General features: G+C 47.1%; 1 protein-coding gene and 1 pseudogene across 1 annotated transcript; both read left to right on the top strand.

Moving 5' to 3' along the window:
* The first annotated feature begins 11,520 nt into the window (after positions 1-11,520).
* LOC101770355 (coleoptile phototropism protein 1) lies at positions 11,521-13,862 on the top strand. Its single transcript, XM_004974992.3, has 2 exons — positions 11,521-11,837; positions 11,937-13,862. The coding sequence occupies exons 1-2, from the start codon at positions 11,689-11,691 to the stop codon at positions 13,708-13,710; spliced, it is 1,923 nt and encodes a 640-aa protein (XP_004975049.1). The 5' UTR covers positions 11,521-11,688; the 3' UTR covers positions 13,711-13,862.
* A 491-nt stretch (positions 13,863-14,353) lies between these two features.
* Positions 14,354-17,427, top strand: LOC101759414 (annotated as a pseudogene).
* Positions 17,428-17,654: the final 227 nt, after the last annotated feature.

The following is a 17,654-nucleotide window of genomic DNA, read 5'->3' as shown; positions in this document are numbered from 1 at the left end:
TCTTGTCTGAATCGACCAAACTTGGGAAATTCATCTTAAATCGAGGAAAACTCAGAAAAATGTGAATCACTTGGGTTGGAATCCTCTTTCTGAGTAGAATCCAATAAAATGGGATTTCACACCTTTCATGTACTTTTGCTATAGTTTCTAGGCTAAATCTTGCAAGTGTTGTTGAAATAACCGACTAAGTGTTTTAACCCCTGCATTTGCATTCCGTGTAGAGCTAAACCTCACCGACAGCACGTACAAGCTGCACCCGGTGCCAGAAGATGGAGTTGTAGTCGAGCTGCCGCCTGCAGGAGTTGAAGTTGAGAGCACCGGAGACCTGTTCGCTTCCACCCCGCTCGAATGCAAGCCCCGGAGCATAACCCAATCTTTCTAAACTTGCGCATGCCTTCATTTGTATGTATGTGCATTTACGTTATAGGAGTTGTTTGAAACCATAGATGCATGACTTAGTTTCCCTTGATCTGAATACTAGTATGATAGGCCGAGTAGTTGCAGTGCTTAATAGGACTCGGTAAAAATTGAGTGATTCCCTGTCACTCGCGAGTTATAGGAGTTGCTTGTTCTCCTTTATCACCACTATAAGGACGGTGGACGGGGTAGGGCCTTGTGAACTATTTTGGTGGTCGGTGGATTGCCCCGTCTGTCTACTTGAAATTGGACTAAGGTCGAGATGTGATAGTATTCGTGATCAAGTGTTTGAAAGTACTAATCTCATACCTAGTATGGGATGGGGAATCCTAGTACCTGATTGAACCAGGACGTGAGCGGTTCGATCCACTGTCTCTGGAACAGAGTTTTCCCTTGCGACCGCATGTGGTGACAAGTGTGGTCACAGAACGGCAAAGGCCGGGTCTATGGAGCCTTGTACCAAGAGAAGTGAGCCCGACACGGGTCAGGGGATTGATGGGGATTGCCGACAAGGGAAGCGACCCTTTGTGGTTCGCGGATGTCGTGAGATTAGGTTCGCCATGCATGGTTAAGAAATTCAGATCGATTCCTCTGCCTCTCACAGATTGAGACTGCTTGATCACTATGCTACATTGAGTAAAGATGGAACATGATGATGATATGAACCTTGATGCTTGTTCCTTAAGTTGTTGGGAAACTATGTTTGTTTAGCATAAGTTGCTAATATAGACTGGTTAATAAACTTAGAATCTGAGCTAAAATATTGAAAATAAGGACCTACTGTAGTCGCTTTTGGCAAAACAAACCCCTCAGCCAAAGAGCCTTGCATGTCTAGAAGTTGGTGGAGTAGTTTCCCATTGGTCGGTTAAGTCTTGTTGAGCTTAGCAGCTCAGCCTTGCTTGTGGCACATCTTTCAGGTGATGTTGAAGCTTCTGAGTTTGCTACTATTGGCACTTGGCCTCCCCAGCTTCCTCCTGGGTGGACGGTCGAGCGGGATCCCTCCTCGGATGGTGAGGAGAGGGATCAGTGATGTCCTGATCGGCCTCATCAGTGACATCCATCCCTGGCGCTAGCTTCCGCTGGTTTATCTTTATCCGCTGCTTAAACACTCTGATTTTTGAAACAGTGTTGTAATAAATTATTGAACTTGTTTAATTGTTGGATGGTCTTATGTATTCTCTGGAACCACTCACCTTCATGTGAGCTTTGCTAATCCGGTCCTGTATAGTGGTTCTATTGGATGAAATCCGATGGACTGCCGAGTTAACTTGATTAAAGTATGTGATTGCGTGTCAGGTGACTTAACCGTGCTTTAGCTAAGTTAATCCGAGTGGTTCCGCCACACCACTCCTCCGAAGAGGGACCTGTGGTGGGCGCCCAGCGACCCCCCATCATCCCAGTGGCAGAGCCAGGGGTGATGGGGTGAGCGGGCTGGACGGGAAGAGGGATCAGGGTGATTCCCTCTCCTATCGCAAGGAAGTCCAGGCTCCCAAAATGGATATGGGAGCCTGGAGCGAAGCCGTTGTCGCAGTTGGCCATCCGAAGCCAGTGATGATCGTCGTACGTGCAAAGTCCCCCTAACTGGCGCGCCAACTGTCGGTGTCAAGAATCACGGGTCAAGACTACCGGCTTAGTAAATTTGTTTCTCTGCGCGTAAGGCTGGGATGGTTGTACGGGAGGACACGAGAATTAGACTGGTTTGGGCAGGAATAGCCCTACATCCAGTGTGGGTGGCTGCTCGTGTTACTCGTACCAAGTTTGCAGTAGGGGCTACAAACAGGCGAGAGAGGGAAGCTGGTTCGATTCTCAAGTCTCTGTGGGTGTGTACTGGTGCTCAATGTGTCCTGAGCGCTAAGGTTCTATGTGAGCTGTTGTGTACACTTGGTCTTGTTCTGTTGTTCGATCCCTTTCCCTCAGGCCCCCTGGTCTCCCTTTTATAGTGTAAGGAGGACACAGGGGTTACAAGATGAGCCAGGAGTAAGAAAGGTAAAAAGGTAAAAAGGTAAAACAAGAAGGCGGGCAGAGCTACTAGAGACACCGCCTTCCTTTCTTGTCTCGGTGTCTTGTTGGTACTGCTATTGGGAAAGGGTGGTTGCCGTTGGGAGCTACTAGAGACACCGCCTTCCTTTCTTGTCTCGGTGTCTTGTTGGTACTGCTATTGGGAAAGGGTGGTTGCCGTTGGGTCCCATCGACGATTCAGCAGTCGGCCACTGTAGCCAAGCACGCGAGTCGCATATGGCGGCTGACCACTGTAGCCGCGCAAGTTGGTGGCAACAACCAGCACTGTAGCCGTGTAAGTGGTAGGAGGTGGCCGACCACTGTAGCCATGTACCCTGACAGGGCGGTGCGGTTGATGTTCACTTTTTGCTAGGCTGCGCAGGAAACCATGCAGTTTGCCTTCCTTCGCTAGATGGTATAGGCAATGAGTACCCTACGACAGGTGTCGCAGAGGGATAAGACAGTTCAGCTGTAGCCCTGTATTGCCGCTATAGCATGTCAAGGAAAGAGGGCGCCCTTCCATATGTTAGAACCATATCCTGGAACGTGTGCATCCCATCGGTTGTGTGTTGGTGAGCTCGAGGGGACCCACAGGGCTCGTGCTTCCATGTGGCGGTGCGCATATCCCCTTGGACAAGACGGAGTCTTGTTTCGAGGGATCAGGCGCGTCCGACCCCTTGCACCCGGGGTCGGGCGAGGCGGAGTCCTGTTTCGAGGGGTCGGGCGAGTCCGACCCCTTGCGCCTGGGGTCGGGCGAGGTGGAAACTTGCTTCAGCGGGTCGGGCGCGTCGGACCCCTTGCGCCCAGGGTCGGGCGAGGCGGAGCGAGGTAACTCCGGGGTGTGTTTTGGTTGGTGGAGATTACGGGTGTCGGGGGTGGGCCCTAGCCCTTTCGACCATTGATTAGGGAGGCGTACGAAGGTCATTAACATTTATCCCCGACACCAAGCTAGTTTAAAAATGGCACCCTTTGAGGCCTTGTATAGTCACAGGTGTCGAGCTCCGTTGAGTTGGTTCCAAGCTGAAGAGCGGAAAGTATATGGGCCAGATTTGGTAATTGAGGCGGAAGAGAAAGTAAGGATAATACAAGAACACCTTAAAGCCGCCCAATCTGGGTAAAAGAGCTATTTCGACAAGAGGAGGAAACCATTGCAATTTGAAGTTGGTGATCATGTATACCTTCGAGTTTCACCAACCAAGGGTATGCAAAGGTTCGGAGTAAAGGGAAAACTAGCTCCTCGATATATTTGTCCAACCCTCTCAATCTCTCCAACCAAACAAAAGACTAGGTTGGCTCCAACCCACTCATCCAAACACGGGATGGGTCGGCTCCAACCCATAAAAGTGGGTCGGCTCCAACCCAACCCACATCATCCCAAAACCAAACACACCCACAGAAAATTGTGGACCCGTTGCCTATTGAGTGAAACTTCCAGCTCGACTCTCTGCTATACATGATATGTTCCATGTATCTCAACTCAAGAAATGTGTTCGAGTCTCAACCGACATTATCGAACAAGAGGAAGAATGGGTAGAATCGGACCTTTCCTATGTTGAGTTTCCCATCAAGATATTTGATCGTAAGGAAAGAAGAACTCGGAGACAAGTGGTGAGAATGTTCAAAATCCAATGGAGCCATCATACCGAAGATGAGGCAACATTTGAAACTGAAGAATATCTCAACAAAAATTTTCGAGGTTTTCTATTCGACTAGAAAGGTACATGCACAGCCACACTAGTTTTCATCAGCCGAATCTTGAGGTGAGATTCTTTTTATGTAGGCTGTGACATCCCTAATGTTTAAAAGAACAAAACAAGAGAAATTAAGGAGGAGATTAGAAACAAACCAAACTTGCCAAATGTCAAATTCAAAAACACTTCAAATTCTTCTAAGTGTTGAAAATACCCCTAAAAGGCATTCAATTGGGTAAGAAATAAAAACAGATTTTTTGTATAGGAACTCAACTTTTGGCCAATATAAAAGTTGTAGAACTTTAAACTAAATAACTTTCATAATTTGCACTTTCTCTGATTTTGAGTGGAAGGCATTCAAAAAAACTAGGTCAAAGTTTGGTCAATTTCAAGTCAAATTCAAATTCACCTTTGTCTGGCGCTCCACCAAAGTTTCGACACATTTCTATCTGAATCTATTGTGTTTTTCACCAGTCAGATTTTGTAGAAGTTGTAGCCTAGGGTTCGAACTCAAACTTTTGTATTTGAAGAATTCAAAGTTTGGTTTAAAATTTCGGAGAAAATTTGCCTAAAAGATGCTACCTTGCGCACCACGGCAATCCCACGTGCACCAAGATCGCAGTGATCACGCATGGAGCATGCACCGGTGCCGTGTCGCGATGCCCGGCTGGCCTCCACCGTCGCCAAACCATCACCAGTGACAAGACCGCATGAGCCCGGCCTTCGCCCACTCAGCACGCCGCACAATCCTTCCCTCTGCATGCCTTACCTTGCCCAACCAACCCAGGCTCGCCCATGCCGCATTGCCACTATAAAGGGGCCGAGCCCTACTCACTGGCGCCACCTTGTCATTTCTCCCCCTCCACCGTGTGAGCCTTTGCCACCTCTCCACCGAGCATCACCTCCCGAGCCCACCAGCACCGCCTGAGCTCTGCATTGTACCACCCGAGCATCATCGCACCTCCCTGAGCCCTTCACCGGCACTCTCCGCCGTCACCTTCACTAGAGACGAAGCTCCTGCGGCCTCGCGGAGCACCGCCACCAGACCTCCTCCACCCTCAACCCCCATAGCCCGACGACCACTGGTGAGCTGCTCGTCACTCCCCTGCCCTTAGCCTGCACCCACCCCGTCGAAGTTCGCCGGATTGCGCCGCCACGCTGCCGGCCGGCCCCCAAAGGGTCACATTGCAAACCCAAAGATAGTTTTAGGGTCTTAGGTGCAAAATATAGGGGCCTAGTTGTGAAGCTTCAAAAGATTCAAGGGCCTGGTCGTGAAAGGTGTTTTCCTTTTTCGATTTAAATTTGATTTAAACAGCTGAAAAATGGAAAATGCATAGGAAATGGTAGAAAAATGTGAAAAATATGAAACTTGTTTTGCTAGGTTCCTAATGATTTCTAGTTTAATTTAAAAATATTCATGTGAATGTTACTATCCTATATCTGGTACTAGAATTTATTTTGTGTAAAGGCCATTAAATGCTTAATAAGTCATAGGAGGCTCTGAAAAATGTGAAACCACTTTTGTTAGCTTTCTTTTGACATGCATGTTCTGGATCTGTAATTTGTGTCACTGGAACCCCTGATGTTCATACTGTTCTAATTTCAAATGCTTAATTGCTTTTTAATCTTGTTATTTGCACAATTAATAGTGGACAGTAGATAAAAATGCAAGCTAAATTTTGCTAGAATCTTGATGTCCATGTTTGACTAGTAAAAATACTTTCTGCTGTAAAATATGTGTTTTCCATTGCTTAATGAATATACATGTTGTTTAATCTCCTTTTTATGCAATAAATAGATCTCATGCATATAAAATCTTGAGAAATTTCATAGGAGCGTATGTTAGTGTTGGTAACCCTTATATAAAATTTGTGGAACCAAACTAAGGATAGAAATCTAGTTAAAAATCAATCTTCATGTTCTGCCATTTAATATTGTTTTTTTTAATAAGTTTTGTAGTTGTCAAATGCATCTCAAAGATTTACAGTAGATCACTTGTATAGAGGGAAAACTTCTGTAAAAAAATCATGATCATATCTAAACAGATGCTTCCAGAAACATTTATTCATGTTAAGAGCTAGTTTATTTATTAATAAAAATTGCTACTAGAAATGGTAGACTAGTAAAATGATTAATTATGTTTTTATTCCGAAACAGGATAACTTTTGAAATGATTGCCAAACAATAATAACATGACACCACCTTTCTTTTATGAATTCTAAGTTGTTAGAATCTTTTATGTGTGCACAATCACCATCAAAGTAAAATCCAGGTTTTAATCATAACCCACCTTGTTTTGCAAAGAAAATATTTGTTGAAGTCTTGTCTAGGTGAATGTAGCCAAAAAGAAAGAAAGGGTTCAAATCTTGTCTAGGTGAATGTGGTCGAAAATGCAACTTATGCTTCTGCAGTGATTCACGAAATGCAACCTACACCATAAAAGCGTGTAATTGAAATCTTATGCATATGCATCTCGTGTAGAAGCTAATCTCACTGACGATATGTACGAGTTGGTTTCAGAAGCTGAAGAGGAACACTCGGCTGCTACAGTGAACCTGATCAAGGCCACACAAGACCCGATTCAAGCTTTGGAAGAGCCACAGGCTAGCGTAGTACAAGAAGGCAAGCCCCAGAGCATAACCTTGGTTTCTAAAATTATGCGATACTTTTGTTACTTATGTTTGTGCATTAAGTTCATAGGAGTTGCATGAAACCATAGTTGCATGCTCCTAGTACCCATGTGTTGAATACTAGCATGATAAGTCGAGTAGTTGCTATGCTAAATAAGGACACAGTAAAAGTCGAGTGATTTCTGATCACTCACGAGCTATAGGAGTTGCCTATATACTTATGTTGGAATCATAAGGTTGACGGGTGGGACATGGTAATATGTTTTGAAATTGGTGGATGTCCCGTCTGTTTAGAGGAAAACTTCTAAGGTCGAAATGTGTTAGAGTTGTGGTCAAGTGTTTCAAAGTACTAAACACATACCGAGTATGGGATCAGAAAGCCTAGTACCTAATTGAACCAGGGCATGGACATACTTCCTGCTCTCTCTGGAATCGGGTTCCCCGGATGCATCATGTGGGTACAAGTGCAGCCTCAGTACGGCACAGTTCCGGGATCGGTGAGGCCTTGTATCCAAGGGAAGTTGGCCCTGGACACGTGCCGGGGATCAATGGAAATGGTTGACATATGTGAACCCGGCATGGTATGCATATGTCATGTGTTTAGGTCCACCTTGCAAGGTTAATAAATTCAATTTGAATCGTCTATTTCTCACAGTTATGTATGGACTACTTGATCACCTTTCTGCACTGAGTAAGAAGAGGAACAAAGGTTGATGTTTAATATGGATGCTTGATTAATTTGCTCGTTTCACCATACTTGCTTAGAATAGGTGATTACCTAGAATGGTTGATCAACTAAAACTTGATGCTAAAACTTGAAAGTAATGGTCCACTTTAGAAGCTTTTGGTAAAAACAAACCCCTCAGCCAAAAAACCTTGCATGTTTAGGAGTTGGTGGATTAGATACCACCTAACGGGTAAGTCTTGCGGAGTATTAGTATACTCAACCTTGCTTATGGCTATGTTTTCAGGTAATGTTGATTTTGAGGATATGATTGCCAGCGTGACTTGGCTATCTCAGCTCCCTCTGGGTTGGATGGTTGAGTGGGATCCATTTTCGATTGGCGAGGATCGTTATGAGTGATATCATGGCAGGCTTCACCATGGTATTATGTATTTTCGTTAGAACCATCGTTTTCTTTTTCCACTGCTATGAACTCTGAACTACTCTTTTATGCATTCGAACACTCAGTTGTAATAACTTAATATGGGACTGTTATCTGGATTATTGTAATCTTTGGACTCGTCTTCATGCGAGCCTTGTATGCTTGTTTCGATCAAAATGCATGGTTGTATCAGGTGAAACCTGACAGATTACCATTTTAATTTGATTAAAGTGTTATTCGCATTTGAGGCGATGTTGAGAACACTTTTAGCCAGGTTAATTTTAGTGGTTCTGCCACACAGGACACATAGGAATAAGGGAATAATTTATATGGATACTACATCCATGAGCACATACACCATTTTGTGAGGGACAAGGTGCTATCAGATGATATAACTGTACGTAAAATAAATCTATTAATTATTATTCATTTTCTAGCTCCTTTTATTTAATTGTTGGTGTAACATTCACATATTTCCAAATTACAAATGTGGCGGATTTGCGAAGAACTCTTGGAGAAGGAATGGCTTTTGGCAATCTAAGAAGCACTCATAGGATTTCTGGTGGACAAGATGAGAAATCCCAAAGGAGAATTTTATTACGATGGACATTCAATAGCCGAACCGAGCAACACCCCATGACGGGAAGATCCTAAGAATTAAGAGGAGAAAATATTGTATGTATAGTAATTGTATCAAAACTAGTTTGTTATGTATAATATACTAAGAATTGTATCTATAGTAGTTATAATTAATATTATGCATATACTATCATGAAATATATATACGACATGCATACAATACGAGCGTATATGTGTAAGTAGTGTACGCTAAGGATGTATACGTATAGGTATATAATAAGTGAAGCAACAATTAGCATTAATATGGAAAAAATTCAGGGTAAAAAGAAACAAAATTTTTAGTCCCGGTTGGTAACAGGGGCCACTTGCATGCGCCTGCATGGCAGCCCCTTTAGTCCCGGTTGGTATTACCAATCGGGACAAAAGAATGTCTCACCTGAGACCAAAGATGGGAATGTTTAGTCCCGAAAGCTTAGTCCCAGTTGGATATTCGAAAGATATGACTCTTCAACCGGGACTACTACTCATATTTGCACCAGTGTTTGTTGCTTCACTAACTTCTTTCACCCAACTAGATTAGATGTTTTAGTCGGTTTTTGGACTCCCTACAAAAGCTTTGGCAGGCAGTCAGGCAAAGTACGTGCCAGGCGGGCACCGGCAACCTGTTCATTTGCGTCCTTAGTCAGTAGCATCGTTTTTCTTTTAGTGGCAAGAAGAGAGTGATATTCACGCTCTTATCTGTACTTTGCATACAATTGTCTTTATTTCCCTTGAGAATATCCCTTCTTCGGTTCTTCCTATTCAGTATGTATCAGATATGTCTAATTAAATAAGTACACTGGCTTATGATGAGTTATTACATAAGAGAATTCTTATTACCATCAAACCAGGAAAACGGTTGCTATCATCATGCCATCTCCTAGTCTCGCGGCTGCGCCCCCTTGTATAGTTGCTTACGCAGAAATATACCAAATAGCCAATAAGCACTACAAGGAGGGCTACCTCCATGCCTAAGAAACCAGCTGCGATCAGTTCACCTTTGTTCTCGCGATGCCTAGGGTTGCAAGTTGGAATCATATTTTGGATATGTATACCATGTCCTTTAGACATGACAAATTAGATCATTGTACGAGTAATCAAAGGTCTCTAGACTTAACATTTGAGCCAACCTTGATGGAATCGAACCCACAAGCCCATTTCGTGACAAATTTAGATTCTACAGGTCGGTCAGCTTCAGAAGACTCGAAGGGATGCCATCAGTTAGTGGATTTCTGCTCAAATTGAGCAAAATTTCCAGGCGAACACATAGGCGAAGATCGAACATAAAGATTCTAAATTAATTTTCATAGGGGGGCACCCACCCCCTGCCCCCTATCTCACCACGTACTGGACGAACCAGGTAATTCCTGGCCCAAGTCCGCAATATTTGCTCCAATGAAGTTATTTCTGGCCAAGCATATGTCCTTCAGGTTCGCCATCTTCACGAACAACGTCGGAATGATGCCCGATAAACCGTTCCCGTCGAAGCATAGCCGCTTGATCTAAGTACAACGCCCCCTGTTGTCCATCCGCCGGCTGGTGAGATGGTTCTTAGAGAGGTCGAGGTAATCTAAGCTGGGGTGGACCCTGAATGCCTCCAAGATGTCGGCGTTGAAGTGATTCCCCTTCGGCAGCACTCGGCGCGGCCAAGTGCACTTCTTCAGGCATCGCGACAGCACTCTGCCGAGAATGGTGTGCGCTATCGTGAGGTTGTGCAGGGCGAGGCCGTTGCAGAGGCTCCGCAGCAGCTGGCTCGACAAAGGTCTATCCCTTTCCGAGGTCCGAGGGGATAGTGCCATTCAGATTGTTGCTCAAAAGCACATGGTACCGGAGGTTCTTCAGCCGCGCAATGCTGGTTGGCAGCTCACCCTCTTGGCCATTAGTGCCAACATTCAGAATTTGTAGCGCCCTCATGTTGCCCATCTCCGTCGGCATTGTTCCACTGAGTCCGTTGGAGTAGAGCAACAGAACCGTGAGCTGCTTGAGGTGGCCGAGCGAGCTACGGATCGACTCCATGAGTGAGTTTGTCGACAAATCTAGCTCTCGAAGCCTCGCCAACTCGCCGAGTTGCGGGGAAAGAAATCTTGTGTTGTTGCTGAAGAGGTACAGGATCTTGAGCTTCTTTGCCATGCCAACCTCCGGTGGAATCCTGCTGGTAAGCGAGTTGTTCTGTAGTTGGAACGATGTGATCTGCGACCATTTTGTGAACAGGGCCCCAGGGAAATGGCTGGTGTGCTTGTTCGATGATATGCTAAACTCCCTCATCTTGTGCATGACGGCGAAAGACGATGGTAACATCCTACTAAGCTCGTTTCTGGAAAGGTTCAGGAACATGAGTTGTGTGAGCCTGAGAATTAGTAGAGGTCTCCATGGGAGCTTGAGAATTAGTAGAGGTCTCTGTGGTTGTTAGTTGACTCAAACCGAGTGAAGGATTGCGTAGCAAGTACGGGCGGATCCAGTATGGAGGAGCTAGGGGGGCTCGAGACCCCCTACCACGGTTGGTACCATGGAAGACCCAGCGCGCCTTCCGTAAAATTTCAGGTTGGTACCATGGAGATCCAGCGCACCTCCCCTAAAATTTCAGGTTGGTACCATGGAAGACCCAGCGCACCTCCCTTAAAATTTCAGCCATCGATGCACTCGAATGAAAATATACATAGGAATGCATCTTTGGATATAGGTTTTTATTTTTATAATAATTTACAAAATGAGCCTCCCCTGAAGAAAGTAATTCTTTCACCGTGTTAATGGATTATTGGATATGATTCAGAAAATTAATGAATCTAACATGTTGATCCTGTCTCTAGGACACATGAACGCTTGCTGCCTATTCAAACGTTCTCTTTCAGTGAGTTAATTGGTGTCGCTTTATTTGACAAAGAACACCCAGCTACTGAATTGAAGAGGAGAGGACTAGTTCAGATGAAGGCACACAGCACACTCATGAATCGCCTGCCAATGAATCTCCTGGAAAACTCGGCGTGGCTATCATGGTTCCACGTCCAATAATTGGTTTATATCGACGTTTGGGGCGGCACCCTGCTAAAGATACGACTAATTTTCACGGTTCTGTTACAACGGAGACAACGGGTGGGTCATCAACTGTCAGAACAAGTCAGATGATGAGCACAATCAATCATAACTGACGCAGTCGTATGCATAGCAGTTTCCTAGATCCTACAATGAAAGCATAAATACGCCATCAAATGATCACAGCAAGTGGCAGGAATGGAGATCTGGGAAGCCATGGAGAGGGAAAACCACGTCGCAGAGCGCGGCCTCGTCCCCATCGTCAACGGCGTCGACGTGCAGGTGCAGCACGAGCACGGCGGCGCTAAGATGGACATGGAAGGCTTCGTGCGCAGGGGCCAATCATGGTACGCATATGCAAATAAAAGCTTCGTATATCTGCACGGAATGCAAAGGGAATTATTGTGTTCTCATGTCTGAATTCTTGCATTGTTTCGCCATTGAAGCCGCTATGCTAGCAGTGACATCCCGAGCGATCTGCTCGTCAAGGTGGGAGGCGTCAACTTCCACCTCCACAAGCACCCCATGATCTCCCGGAGCGCCCGCCTGGCCCGGCTCGTCGACGAGGCGTCGGCGCTGCACGGTCCCATCGCCGCCACCGTGGTCGAGCTCCCCGATCTTCCAGGCGGGCACGGCGCGTTCGAGCTAGCCGCTAAGTTCTGCTACGGCGTGGTGGTCGACATCACGGCTGCCAACGTCGCCGTCCTGCGCTGCGCAGCCGAGTACCTGGAGATGACGGAGGAGTTGGAGGAGGGCAACCTCGCCTTCCGCGCGGAGGCTTTCCTAAGCTACGTCGTGGCGTCGTCGTGGCAGGACTCGGTCGCCGTGCTCCGGAGCTGCGAGGGCCTCTCGCCGTGGGCCGAGGATCTGCAGCTCGTTCGCCGATGCAGTGAGTCCGTCGCCGCCAAGGCGTGCACCAACCCGCGGGCCATGCGGTGGGCCTACGCCGCTGGCAGGATGTCGCCGGCGAAGACGACGGCGAGGGCCGGCGCGTCCAGCGGCGACACCGGCCAGCAGCCCGCGCCGCCGCCGGACTGGTGGGTGGACGACGTCTGCGTGCTTAGGATCGATCACTTCGTGCGCGTCATCACCGCCGTCCAGGCTAAAGGCATGCGCGGCGACCTCGTCGGCGCCGCCATCACGCGATACTCCTTCAAATGGCTCAACATCAAGGAGAGCCCCGCGTCGCATGGGCACGGCCACTGCGCGCTCGAAATTGTCATCGCCGGGGAGGGCGACACGCAGACGACGCCGGAGACGGACAGCGAGCAGAGGATGGTGGTGGAGAGCCTGATCAGCATCATCCCCGCGCAGAAGGACTCCGTGTCGTGCAGCTTCCTCCTCCGGCTGCTCCGCCTGGCCGTCACGCTCAAGGCGGCGCCGGCGCTGGTGACGGAGGTGGAGAAGCGCGTGGGCATGCAGCTCGACCAGGCGGCGCTGTCCGACATCCTGATCCCGTCGTCGTCGTATCCCTACGGCCGCCTCCGCTCCGACGCCGCGTACGACGTCGACCTCGTGCAGCGGCTCGTCGAGCAGTTCGTGGTGCAGGAGCAGTCGTCGTCGTCCACCCCAAGCCGCGGCAAGGAGGAGAACACGAGGTCGCAGCGCGTGGCGAGCCTGATCGACAGCTACCTCTCCGAGGTGTCCCGTGACCGGCACCTCCCCCTGGGTAAGTTCCAGGCCCTGGCGGAGTCGGTGCCGGAGCCGGCGCGCGGCTGCCACGACGGGCTCTACCGCGCCGTGGACTCGTACCTGAAGGCGCACCCGGCGGCAACGGAGCACGAGCGGAAGCGGCTGTGCCGGGCGGTGGACTGCGGGAAGCTGTCGCGGGAGGTGCGCGCGCACGCGGCGGAAAATGAGCGGCTGCCGCTGCGCGTCGCCGTGCGGGTGCTGCTGGCGGAGCAGGCCAAGATGGCTGCCTCGATCGGCAGGGCGGGGAGGAAGGAGGACGACGTCGCCGCGCTGAGGATGGAGGTGGAGATCGTTAACGCCAGGTACATGGAGCTGCAGCGGGAGGTGGAGCTACTACAGAGACAGGTGGAACGCATGCTGCCGCCGCCGTCCGCCGCGGGGAAGCAACAGAGCGTGTCGGGGTGGGCAAGCGGGTGGAAGAAGCTCGGGAGATTGGGTAGGATTCAGGTGGAGCAGCCGGTAGTTACAGTGGCGCCCGGCGAGACGGGGAGCAGGGAGCCTCGGCGGAGGAGGAACTCGGCCTCGTGAGCTGTACAGTATATAGCTTATTGTACTCATCATCATACTAGGATCTTTGGGTGGTGGAGGCGCAGATCCTTATAATAGTACAAGGTCCTGTTTGGATATATTTCTCCTATCTAACCGAAGATTTTCTCATTTCTCACTTTTTACTTCTCGTAGTTCAAATCTCTGAAAATGCTTACCACGTCAGCGAATCGTTGGAAATAAGCAAAACATTTGGCAGGATTCTCACTTATTTCCACCGATAAGCCACTTATAAGTGAAAACAAATGGAGCCTAAGTGTGATGTGCGTGTGGAAACCGGATCCTCTGACATTATTTTCAAAAGATCTCTCTGTACGTGTGTGTCTATATCTATACCTATTATTAAAGCGAGTAAGGTCTCTACTGGCCTTTTTCTCGTCCGTTGTGGTCATTTTGCAAAAAAAACTCCTCAACTTTTTAGTAATCAACCCGCAGTCCAAATGCTAACAGATTGGGGGCTCGGATGGAAAAAAGAGGGAGGAGGAGGTTAAGGGGAAAAGGCTTCTCCTTTCTCCACAACAGAGAAGTGCAGGAGGGGATTGGGCGCGGGCGGTGGCCGGAGCGGGGCGCCCCGCCGCTGCCCCGCGCGGCCTCGGCGACGAGGTCAGCCGGGAGCTTGGCGACGATGGCGGAGTCGCATGCTGCTGCGGGGGCGGAGGCCCGTAGTCGTGGTGCGGCGGCGACTGCGCCTGATCCTGCGGTGGTGGAGTCCCGTAGCCCCGTGGCGGTTGAGGCGGCGCCTCCTTCTGTGGTGGTGGAGGTCCGTATCTGCGGGGCGGTGGGGGTGGTGGAGACCGCCACAACGTGCTCCCTGAAGACGGACTCTTCTTTCCTCGGATCTGCGGCTCTCTCCGAGATCCAGTCCTCCTCCACGCGTGCACACGTCGACCTTCCTCTCCTGCTAGGTCTCCACACCGCCGCCTCCTTCCCACCTCGTCGCACAGAAGGTCTGCGCCGGCGTCTACAGGGGTGTCATCACCAGCCAGATCGGCGAGCTCGCTGCCGAGACCACCACTGCCATGACCGCCTCGCACCCCGACTACGCATCGGTGACGGATCTGCTCGCTCCATAATTCAATCGTCTGCGAGAATTTTTTGGTCTGCTGCTAGAGCAACTCGATTGGATAATTATTGATTGCTTTTGCCTTTTCCTCCTTTGCTCTGTGAAGCTGGCAGGGAGGATCGCCATCTCCAACCTGCACAAGAACACCATGAAGTCCTTCTCAGAGACGTACGATGACTTCATTTTTCTTGTCTACTCTAGGAGGAGAGTTTGATTATCTGTGTCGTGATTTGTTCTATTAATCTCTGTATGCAGGATAAAGGTTATGTATGTGCATTGCGATGAGAGGTCTAGCTTGATGGCTCCCATGATTGTTGATGATGTCTACGAGATCATAATGAAGGTGCGATGCATGGGCTAAGGGTCCAACAATTTATTAGAGCAAAAAACATGTATCATCTTTCTTGCCATTTCGATAGTTTGTGTGTTTTACTGTTTAAACTTTCTGCGATAGCTTATCATTGGAATGCTGTAATTATGATCCGATATGGTTCTTTTGGTGCTTAATTTTATGCAAAAAAACTATGAAATATAGATGAAATACTATTTGTGGTTGTAATTTACACTAGTGCATCTGTGTACTTAGTTTATTTTATTTCTGACTAACTCCTCTTTTCTTATAGTCTGACTCATGGAACTAAGCACTCAACTTTTGACTTCTGCATAACTTCAGAATGCTGCTCGCTTGGACAATGAGATAAAATATGACCAAGATTTCGACTATGATTATTTTGGTTTTAAGACACTTGAGAGGTCTTATCTGTTGAAACCCGGTGGAAAGGTCGCGGAAAGGCCGCAGGATATGTTGATGAGAGTTTCTGTTGGCATATATAAGGATGATATTGAATCGGCTGTCAGAACATACCACATGATGTCTCAGCGCTGGTTCACTCATGCTTCCCCGACCCTTTTCAATGCTGGCACTCCAAGGCCCCAGGTCACCTTCAATCAAAAATGTTTTCAGTGTGGAGTGTGGACTGTTAACTTGTGCATTTAATCTCATCCTTCTATTTAATGTTGCGCAGCTAAGTAGCTGCTTCCTTATCTGCATGAAAGATGATAGTATTGAGGGAATTTATGATACTCTCTCAGAATGTGCTGCGATAAGCAAATGCGCTGGAGGAATTGGTGTCTCAATTCCCAACATTCGAGCTACTGGGAGCTACATTCGAGGAACAAATGGTACTTCTAATGGAATTGTTCCTATGCTACGTGTTTTCAATGATACTGCCTGTTATGTTGATCAAGGTGGAGGCAACAGAAAAGGTAGGTAGCATCAGTAAGTCAGCCTGGTCCTATTTACATGATTGCTGAGGATTTCTTACAAATACCTTTCGTTAGGTGCATTTGCTGTTTATTTGGAGCCCAACATCTTGATATCTTTGAGTTTCTTGATATAAGAAAGAACCATGGAAAGGTAAAAGCTCTTGAACAATAGCACACATTCTTGAAAATTGCCAGCTGCGATTGAATACATTTTGACAATTGATTATTGTCTTCGTAGCACACTGTATAAGAATTGCACTATATATAAGCGCTTGGCATGCTATTACATTAGATTGCCTCATCTGTGAAAAGTTTTTATGTGATATTTATAGGAGGAGAATCATGCAAGGGATCTTTTCTATGCTCTGTGGGTTCCTGATCGGTTCCTAATCTGTGGTCACTGTTTTGTCCCAATGAAGCTCCAGGTTTGGCCGATTGCGATTGCTGGGGAGATGAGTTTCAGAATCTGTACGATAAATATGAAAGAGAGGTAAGCTGGATGCTGCACCTGTATATACAATTTTTTCAAGGTGACCAAAGATATACAATAACCCAGCTATGTGATTTCAGGGCAAGGCAAAGAAAGTGGTTGCAGCACAGGCCCTCTGGTTTCATACTCTGAAGGCACAGATAGAAACTAGAACAACGTATAAGCTTTATAAGGTATTAAATTCATAAGGACACAATTGTTCAAATCATAAGGGTGCAATTGTTCTGCCTCTAAATATGCCATTCTTTTATCACATATGCCCTTTTTTACTAAAAAACGTGAAGATAAAAAAGTTTATGATATGCAGGATAGTTGCAACAGAAAAAGTAACCAACAAAATCTTGGCACAATTAAGTCTTCCAATTTGTGTACTAAGATAATTGAATACACAAGTTCTGAAGAAACTACCGTATGCAATCTAGCATCAATTGCCTTACCACGTTTTGTGAGGGAAAAGGTACATGCCGGCGTCTTTTCAATTATTTGGTTTGTTAGTTGTAATTAGCTTAACTTACACTTGCGCATGTTTCAGGGTGTTCCTATTGAGTGCCATCCAGCTAAGCATGTTGGTAGCAGTGGGTCAAAAAAAATAGATAATTCGACTTTGATAAACTATCTGAGATTTGTCTACCTCACATTTCAAGTGGATGTACGATTCTGCCTTACCAATATGAATAATACGAACATAATGTTGACTAATAATGTTGACTAATAGATTACTTGGATGGTTACATGTAATCTCAACAAAATCATTGATATTAGTTATTATCCCCATTGAGAATGCAAGGAGGTCAAATATAAGGCGTAGGCCAATTGGGATAGGTGTTCAAGGATTGGCAAATACTTTTATTCTACTTGGAATGCCATGAATTGGTGATTGGCGAGGGCTTCACTTCTCCTCACCTCTTTTTTTTTTTGGGGGGGGGGGTAGGCGAAGGCATGATTGGGGGTGATACAAGATGTGGAGATATTTCCGGGCTCGCGAATGGCGGAATGGTGATTGTGAAGCGAAGCCAACATATTACGAACAATCAAATAATAACGTGAGAGCAAGTAAAGACCCGTAGCAACGCACGGGCATTTCTGCTAGTATATATATATATATAT

The sequence above is a fragment of the Setaria italica genome, chromosome VII, assembly GCF_000263155.2.
Source record: "Setaria italica strain Yugu1 chromosome VII, Setaria_italica_v2.0, whole genome shotgun sequence".
In the NCBI taxonomy this organism is placed as follows: Eukaryota; Viridiplantae; Streptophyta; class Magnoliopsida; order Poales; family Poaceae; genus Setaria; species Setaria italica.
The sequence above is the reverse complement of the archived record's forward strand: the minus strand, read 5'-3'. Positions and strand labels throughout refer to the sequence as shown.